This window comes from Helianthus annuus, chromosome 5, assembly GCF_002127325.2.
Source record: "Helianthus annuus cultivar XRQ/B chromosome 5, HanXRQr2.0-SUNRISE, whole genome shotgun sequence".
Lineage (NCBI taxonomy): Eukaryota > Viridiplantae > Streptophyta > Magnoliopsida > Asterales > Asteraceae > Helianthus > Helianthus annuus.
Window position 1 is genome coordinate 165,236,960 of NC_035437.2, and position 9,597 is coordinate 165,246,556.

The following is a 9,597-nucleotide window of genomic DNA, read 5'->3' on the forward strand; positions in this document are numbered from 1 at the left end:
TATGTCCTAAAAGTTTGACATTAGTTTCTGGTCTAAAATGAAAGTTATATGCGATATCGTAAAAAGGAAAGCTTTTTGTTAATTAAATAGCATCTTTGGCATAAATCATATTTAAACCCAATTTTTGGCACCAACTTTCTAACCACTGCTATAATATAATATTCTAGGATTTTTGGAAATTTTTGTCAAATTTTATACTGAACACAACATGGAGTTCTTGCATGGGCTCGGTAATTGACGATAATGCTCTTTTCGCTAATAAAATCTACACATCATTTACATGTCAAACCTTTTGCTACTGATTTTATATATTAAATAAAATATTTTAAACACTTGAGACTGATTAAAATCTCAGACTTCATTAAACAACCCGAATATCGTCAAATACCGACTTTTATGCGAAATAGGCGCATAGTATGGTTTGAAACCATATTTAGCACTTAAGACTTATTACCTACTGATTTTAAAAATAAATTTTTATACTTTAACAGTAAGTTTAAGTCTTGAACTCAGATTTCCAAATTTGACCCTTAAAACATATGTGAAATGACCAAAATGTCCCTACGGTGCATAGTTTGGCCATGAATGATAAATTTCACATATATATGATATCTTACTGATGTAACTTGTTAAAATAAATATTTTTACTGATTGTTTTAGACCAGAACCTCAGATTACTATTTAACCTCTTTTATAAACTTTAAAATGACCAAAATACCCCTACGGGGCTTAAATTGTTTTTAAATTCGTTTTGGGCATAATGGAAGATATCCTACTGATATCACAACATAATTTAAGCATAATAACTGTACATGACTCTTTCGGTTACCCGTTACGCATATACGCGTTCGGTACAGTTTATGTAACTAGTTTGCATAAATTAACCGAAACGCGTCAAACCTTATCATTTTTACTTCAAAATCCAGAATGTATTTAGTTTACCCAGTTTATACAAGTCTTCATACTTGTTGGGTCTAAAACACATTCTGAGCCGGTCTTCGCTTAATCTCGCGTTTTGAACCGTAAACATTTCCTTAAAACTAACCGGTCTAAGTTTAAACTTAAATAAGACCCGTTAGGAATCTAATAGGTTATTAAAACCTTCGTTCCAGATTAGGAGCCCAGTAAAAGATACTTGTACTCGCTGATTTGAAATACGGCTGAGGATAAAAATACTTTTAGCTTAGGTAAATACTTTTAACTTATTTTCCGTTATATGGGCTTGGGATACGATATTATAATAATACCGCTTGGTTGGGTATGAAATCATTTAATCGGATTGTGATTAATAAATTTACATGACCCATTTTAATCTGTTTTGTTTGATGCAATGCCTTTGGGGGGTTAATGACCGTGTCCTGGATATCATCGGCTTATTCATTTGAAATGGCCACGACTTAAGCACGGGGTGTAGGCATACACCTGACAGTTGCGTATGTATAAACGGTATCTCACTCGTGAGGAAACTCCTTGTGGGCCTATACTTGTGGCGTGTCTATTGATCTTGTACCGGCTCTTCTATTCCGGTCCTGAATGGACGACAAACATATAAATTTGTATACAAGATTATTTTAAATAATTGTCCCAAGTTATAAAAGATTTTATGCCTTGTGCATCAAAACCAATTTTTATAAATACTTTTCAAAAGAGTCAGTTAATTGTATTTACCAGTGTAAACTGACGTATTTTTCAAAAAGGTTAAGTGCAGGTACTACGCGTAATAGGCTGGAAACTCCTGAGTATTAAATAAAGAGTCTTGCAAGCTTTTAATACTTAAAGTCTGTTGAACAATATTTTTCTTTCTGTTTTAAGATCCGCCGGTGGATCCACTTACAACCGTTGTGTAATATTTTATTATACTTTCATTCGGTTCGTTTTATTACTTTAGACTTCCGTTGTGTATTAAACTGTGATTACTTGACTATGATGATATCAACTACGTCACGATAGTCCCCACCAGGCCCACCGGTAATACATGAAAATATCGGGGTGTGACATTGTACATAGACTTGTAGGATGATTTAATGATCATCATAAAATGGAATTGTTGTGATATGATAAATATTCATTTAGATAAGTAAATAAACATGTAAAATAAAGCTATATGATGTATTTTGAAGTTATAAAAATTATGTCATAACTTGGTAGCTTTGCATGTTGTACTTATGGCTTGAAAAGTAGTAAACCGGGTGAAGTTTGCATGATTTTTGTGCTATTCATGAGACCTGCATATTCATGATTAAAATTATTGTTTTGATCAGTAGATAATAGGTGTTTTGTTAAAATATCAAGTCAGGATGATTTGGGATGGTTATGGTAAAGTTCGGTACGAAACTATGCGTTAAAAACGGTATAAATCGGCTTTTTAAGCGATTTTTATAAATGTTTTAAATCTGATTATAAACTGATGTTTTATAATTAATATAAGTATTTTAACTTATATTAAATATTTTTGGTGATTGGTTGGTCATACGTGACTTCTGACGCCCAAAAACGCTACCGAAACGGTAAAATACGCATATTCCAAAGTACACGAAAACGGGATGTTCAAGAGTGAATTTTGTGTGTTATAGTTTGATACGTGAATATGAGTATGTGTAATGTGATTTGCTAAGTGATTTCATGATAATATGAAATGATGCTTTGTTTATGCAAAGTTCATAAGTTCTACAATCATCTAGCACACATAGCAGGCGAACAAGTTGTCACAAGATATTTTATCATATTGCACGTAGGGTTGTAAACGAACCGAACGTTCAACAAACTGTTCATGAATCGTTCGATGGGAAGTTCGTTTACGTACGTTCGTTCGTTTGATTAATGAACAGACATAAACAAGAAATTCCGTTCAGTTAGCTAAATGAACGAACACGAACCTATGTCTCATTCATTCAATTGCATTCGTGAACGTTTGGTAATGTGTTCATGAACATTCGTTCATGTTCATTTGTTTATGTTGTTCATTAAAGATTTGTTAACATTTGTTTATTTTATCCAAACTTTTTTATATTCTTTAATTCTTATTTCTCTCATTACCCAACCAAATAAAAAAGAAAACCCTCTCTCCACCTTATTTATGCACCGTACACTTTCCTTCTCGTTATTCACATCGAAAAACACTATCAACATTCGTTAAATGATTAGAACTTCAAGGCCCTAGTGTCGTTCCCTCTCACCATCCACTTCTAGCCACCGTCGTCTTCGCCAATTTTATCTGTGTTCATTTGTGTTCAAGAATCGTTCGTGAACACGATCCTTTCCTTAATGAACGAACATGAATAGAAAATCTCATTTGACAAGTGTTTATGAACTATTCGTAAACACATTATATCCTTAATTAACGAACACGAATAAGACCTTGATCACGTTCGTTCAATTCATTTACACCACGAGGTTAGAAAATATTTCACAATAGTTTAAGCGAGTCTTGATATGAAAGGGTTAACTCTGTCTTCGATAGGGGTGCCGCTGAGGTGTTTAATAATTTCATTGATAGAGCTGGCTTATTCGAATTTGCAATGTCTGGCAGTATGTTTACCTTTTTTTCGGGCCACGCGGAGGTTAAAATGAGCAAATTGGATAGATTCTTAGTTTGTAATTCTTTTTTGGAGCACTGGCCTGCTGCCAAAGCCGGGGTCCAAGCTAGAGGAGCCTCGGATCACCGCCCGATTTCTTTGTTGTGTAACCCTATCGATTACGGTCCCATTCCGTTTAAATTTTTTAACTCTTGGGTGGAAGTATCTGAAGTGAAGGATATTGTCAAAATTGTGTTGGCTGAGTCGATGGCTCATGACAGGGCCGATGTGAGGTTAGCCAGGTCTCTAAAAAGAATTAAAGATTTAATTAAAAAGTGGAGAGCTGATGTTAAAGTTGCGGAGAACAAGGAAGTCGATAAGATCAAAAAGGAGTTGGGAGAAATAGAAGACAGAGCCGCTTTGGGAAGGTTGTCAGATTCGGATAAAAAAACAAATATCGACCTTAAGGTCAGACTAAACAAGTTGGAGAATGTTAAGGCTGTAAACTTGCATCAAAAACCGAGAGTTAAGTGGCTGAAGTTTGGGGACGACAATGCAAAATTCTTCCATCAGTTATTGAATGTGAACATCGCTAGTAATAATATAAATGGGCTTTGGTTTAACGGTAGAATAGTTTCTGATCCGTTAGAACTAAAGGAGGAAGTTAGACGATGGTTTATGAAGCAGTTTTCGGAACCTATAAGACGAAGGCCAAAGTTTAATGGTGAAGGTCTCCCAAGGATATCGAATTTAGATGGCGAGTCTCTTTGTGCGGAGTTTTCTAGTTTGGAAGTTTGGAAAGCGGTTAAAGAAAGCGATGGAAGTAAAGCTCCGGGTCCGGACGGCTTTACTTTAAAGTTCTTCAAAAGCTTCTGGAGCGAGTTAAAAAACCCATTGATGGAAGTGATAAATGATTTTTACAGCAATGGTATGTTAAGCAAAGAATGTAACTCCTCGTTCGTGGCCCTCATCCCGAAGTCTAAGGACCCTCAGTTTCTTTCTAGCTTTAGGCCTATTTCCCTTGTTGGGTCTATTTACAAAATCCTGTCTAAGGTGTTGGCTAACCGGCTGAAATTGGTATTGAACGGGTTAATCTCTTCTACTCAATCGGCGTTTTTAGGCGGAAGAAATATTCTAGACTGTCCTCTCATCATTAGCGAGACTATAGCCTGGGCAAAAAAGAAGAAGGAAAAGTTGCTTATTGTCAAAGTTGACTTCGAAAAAGCTTACGATTCAATCAATTGGAAGTTCCTTTTTCGAATGATGGAGTATATGGCGTTCCCTGAGAGGTGGATAAGCTGGATAAAGGGGTGCTTAGGTTCGGGGTGGGGCTCTATTTTGGTTAATGGGTCGCCGACGGCTGAATTTAAATATAAAAGGGGTCTCAGACAGGGAGATCCCTTATCCCCTTTTCTATTTATTATCGCCATTGAAATCATTAACTTATTTATGTCTAGAGTTATGGGTGCCGATTTATTCGAGGGGTTCCAACTGCCTAATGGGGGTCCTATCTTGTCCCATCTTTGTTATGCAGACGATGTGTTATTTATTGGGAAGTGGTCGGAAAAGAACGCAATGACGTTAAATCGGCTTCTTCGTTGGCTCTTTTTAGTTTCTGGGCTCAAGGTCAATTTCCAGAAAAGTAATATTTATGGTTTTGGTGTCAGCGATGAGGAGAAGTCGGTTTTAGCTTCCATTCTCAAATGCGGTGTCGGCCTAACCCCCTTCTCCTACTTGGGTATTCCTATCGGGGTTAACATGAAGAGGGCAAAATTTTGGGAACCTGTGATAAACAAGTTTAAGACAAGATTATCTAAATGGAAGGCCCGGTATTTATCTTTTTCGGGCAGAATTACTCTGGCCAAAGCGGTTCTTGGGAGCATTCCGTCCTACTTTCTCTCTCTCTATGCAGCCCCGAAGTGTGTCCTCAACAGATTAGAGAAGATTCGCAGGGATTTTGTTTGGGGGATTTCAGATTCTGCTAAAAAACTTAGGTGGATGCGATGGGAGAGACTCCAAAAGTCCAAAAAGGTAGGCGGAACCGGAATTGGTAGTATTAAAGATTTCAATTACGCCATGTTAATTAAATGGTGGTGGAGATATAATACAAGCCCGAACCAACTTTGGGCCAAGGTGATTGCATCGATTCATAAAAGTAATGCTCCGGATCTCTTCATTCCTTTAAAGAAATCGGTGCCAGGCGTGTGGAATGATATCGGGAAGATGGATAAGGCTTTTGAGAAAGAGAATATTGTTTTGAATCAATATTTAACGGTGGAGAGTGGCGTCTGTAAGTGGCGGACCGCTTCAAATGCTTCTTTCTCGGTCAAGCAGGTCCGTCAGGACCTGGAAAAGGCTCGGCTTTCGCCGTCGGATATCGAGCCGGAGTTGTTCTGGAATAACTGCCCCCCCCCCCAAAGGTAATTTCCTTTTATGGAGAGCGATTATTGGTCGTTTAGCGTCAAGGGAGGGGCTGGCTAAAAGGGGCGTGCCGGTGGTCGATGTTAATTGTCCGCGATGTGGGCTGCATTCAGAAAATTCCGACCACATATTTGTTTCTTGTCTCTGGGCTAGAAGCATTTGGTGGAACGTTTTGGGTTGGGTTCGCATCAGGTTCCCGATGGATTGTAACTCGCTTGAGGACCTTATAAACTATGTTAAAGAAAGTCCGGGTAGTAGAGTTTGGAAAAGAATTGTTAACTTGGTTTGTATTGCTACGGTTTGGAGAATTTGGAGTGCGAGAAATGCAAAGGTGTTTGACAACTGTTTTATACCTATATTGAAGACGGTGGACCTTGTGAAAGAAGACTCCTTCCTTTGGATAAGCAATCGGGCTAAGTTGAAGAAGCCTAAATGGGAGAAATGGTTGGAATTCGATGTTGTTGAGCTGATGTAATTGTCCTTTTTTCCTGTTCTTTCTGTTTTTTGTGTTTCGTTTTGTTGTTTTGGATTCTCCCAGTTTCTTGCTGGCTCTTTATATTTATTTATAAAGCGATTTGCCGTAAAAAAAAAGATAAATTTGACATCGACTTGTGTTATATCATATCATATCGTTTTCTTTATTTTCTGTGCTTAAGCAGAAATTCAATGAAAGCTTGACTCAAAAGAGTTTGACCTTAAGTTTTGTTCAAGTAATTTACCAATATAATAAAAGCTGCAATTCAAAATTCAAACCTGATTTTACGTATTTCGGTATTAATTTCCCACTTCATTGTTTGTTACACCCATAATAATGGTTATGAATTATTTATCGTTTTCATTTTTGTATCCTTTTAATTACATAAATGCATAATAGTATTACATTAATGCATTTATAAGTTTTTAAATTTGTTTTGACACCTGGCCAAGAAAGGTTCATCTCCTTCTTCATTTTACCTCACCCCTACCCTTCTCCCCCTCTCTCAATCTCCATGAAGGCTGACTTTTTGCAAGAGTGAATGCTGCTTGCCATCTTCTTTTGACTTTTTCTTGGGTTATGATGTTAGAGAGAGAAAGTTAGAGAGAGAATAAAAGTCACCACTTCCTTTTTACCTCTTTTCAACCCCTATCTTTGGTCAGCCTTTGAAATCACCACCACCACCACCGTCAATCTCTCTATATATAGAGTAGAAAGGGGTGTACACCTATCCAAAGACCCTTGTCTTGCCGTTTATCCTAAGTTGAAAGAGAAAGAGAAAGAAAAAGAAACCCTCATCTCACTTGTTACTCATAAACACACTCAGTGTGAACATATATAGTAACACAACGCATCAATCTTTACACCCCAGGCAAGTCTTGATCAACACAAATCATCAATCTTTGCAATGGGAAGGCCACCTTGTTGTGACAAGATTGGAGTTAAGAAAGGCCCATGGACTCCAGAAGAAGATATAATTCTTGTATCTTATATTCAAGAACATGGTCCTGGTAATTGGAGATCTGTTCCCACCAATACTGGTATGTTATTTTAACATCTACCTCTTTGATTTTGGTTCAAATCTTTTGGTTTTTGTGTTTTTATTTCTGGGTTTCATTGTTTTTCAAAAGAGATTCTTGTTTAGATGTGGGTTTGTTAGAGTCATTAAATTAGGGTATTTATTGTATCCTGCAACCTTTGTTTCTTTTTCAAGAAACTTTTATTACTTTTGGATTTAGTTTTCTCACTTGCATCTTGTTTGTGTTCAGGTTTGCTAAGATGTAGCAAGAGTTGTAGACTCCGATGGACGAATTATCTCCGTCCGGGTATTAAACGCGGTAACTTCACCGATCAAGAAGAGAAGATGATCATCCATCTGCAAGCCCTTCTTGGCAACAGGTGTAGATCTATAAGCAAATGATGATTTTTTTTTTAATGTTAAAGATTGCTTTTTTATTCTTTTTGTTGTGTTTGTTGATGTGGGATTTTGGTTAAATTTGTAGATGGGCCGCTATAGCTTCTTATCTTCCACAAAGAACAGATAATGATATCAAGAATTACTGGAACACCCATCTGAAAAAGAAGCTTAACAAGATGCAAACCAACTCATCTGATCAAGAAAACCATCATAGATCAAGGGGTTCAAATTCATCATCATCCTCAGAAACTGCTATGTCTAAAGGTAAATGGGAGAGAAGGCTCCAAACTGATATCCACATGGCTAAACAAGCCCTTTGTGATGCTTTATCTCTTGACAATAAATCCATCATTCTGCCTGAATTATCCCCATCAGTTACTGCAAACCCTAATTCCCAGATCCACCAACAATCTGTAATACCACCACCACCACCAGGTCCACCACAGATCAGTCATAGTACTACTACTTATGCATCAAGTGCCGAAAACATAGCACGGTTACTGCCTAACTGGATCAACAAGCCCCCAAAGTCTTCACATACGAGCTCCGAAAGCATCGGTACTACGCAGAATTCGGTTAAAGAACAGTTTCCAAGTCCTTCAAGTGAAGGCTTTGAAACTTCACTACAGGCTGGGTTGAACAACAACTCAAACTACAGCAATAATTCGGATGTTTCGCATTCCATTTCACCCGAAACGACAAGTTTATTCCAGGATGAAAGCAAGCCGAATATCGAAAATGCTCAATTGCCACCACTTTGTTTCCTGGAGAAATGGCTTCTTGAGGATGCTACTGCTCAAGAACATGAAGATAACCTTATGAATCTTTCTTTTGAAGAAACTGATGGGTTGTTTGATTAGCTCTTTTTTTCCTGTTGGTGATAAATATTTGTTTACTAGGTAATACATAAGTGTTGATCCAGTATAGGTCATCTAATAAACTTCAACAGCTTGAAGAAGGCTATAGGTTTTTTTTTTAGAAAGTGTTGAAAAGAATTGTAAATTTTAGTACTGAATGGTAGGTTTTATCTAGAAGTGTACTGGATAGTCCTAACTCCACTCATCATCATTCATCTTCTCAGAACAAATCTTTGTACTTTGAGTTTCTTTATATTGGGCAAAATGATAATGATGAATGAGAATTAGGTTTTCAAGTTTCTCATGATATTTCAATTACTTTGTTTACTTTCTGCAAATTATTATTATTGTTGTTGTTGTTGTTATTATTATTATTATTATTATTATTATTATTATTATTATTATTATTATTATTATTATTATTATTATTATTATTATTATTATTATTATTATTATTATTTTTTAATGGCAAACGGAATTTTATTATTGGATAAGAAAAAAGTGAAGTTCATATGAGATGGTTATTTATATTTGTGTATATAATTCAGGTTTCTTTCAATGTTCTGTTTTTGAAATAACGGAGCATGCTATTGATTGATGGCATTTTTTTTTTTTTTTGAAAGGTAAAAAAAATGAGTTATTGATGGCATTTCTTGATTATCCGATTTTTATATATATAAGAAAATGAGTTATTAAATCTTATCACGAATCGGTGCAATCGAATTAAATGTGTTTTCCTTTGAGACCGACAAGAATTGATCAATCAAGACGTTTCATATAATTTCATTCGTTTCACTTCTAAATTTTATAAAATCAAATATTTATCTTGAACATATATTAATTTGTTGGGGGGGGGGGGGGGGTGGGGGGGTGGGTTGGTGGTTTGGGGTTTAATCTCAAACAAGGAGTAGA

The 9,597-nt window shown here is 36.3% G+C and overlaps 1 protein-coding gene across 1 annotated transcript; it reads left to right on the forward strand.

Moving 5' to 3' along the window:
- The first annotated feature begins 6,871 nt into the window (after nt 1-6,871).
- LOC110941972 (myb-related protein 306) lies at nt 6,872-8,987 on the forward strand. The gene is made up of 3 exons (XM_022183677.2): nt 6,872-7,451; nt 7,680-7,809; nt 7,914-8,987. The coding sequence occupies exons 1-3, from the start codon at nt 7,319-7,321 to the stop codon at nt 8,686-8,688; spliced, it is 1,038 nt and encodes a 345-aa protein (XP_022039369.1). The 5' UTR covers nt 6,872-7,318; the 3' UTR covers nt 8,689-8,987.
- The last annotated feature ends 610 nt before the right edge of the window (nt 8,988-9,597 follow it).

Bases quoted from the DNA above. Each gene is read 5' to 3' on its own strand.
- LOC110941972 (XM_022183677.2), top strand. From the start codon at position 7,319: ATGGGAAGGCCACCTTGTTGTGACAAGATTGGAGTTAAGAAAGGCCCA. The intron at 7,452-7,679 runs GTATGTTATTTT...GTTTGTGTTCAG, and splicing joins ATCTGTTCCCACCAATACTG to GTTTGCTAAGATGTAGCAAG. The intron at 7,810-7,913 runs GTGTAGATCTAT...TTAAATTTGTAG, and splicing joins CAAGCCCTTCTTGGCAACAG to ATGGGCCGCTATAGCTTCTT.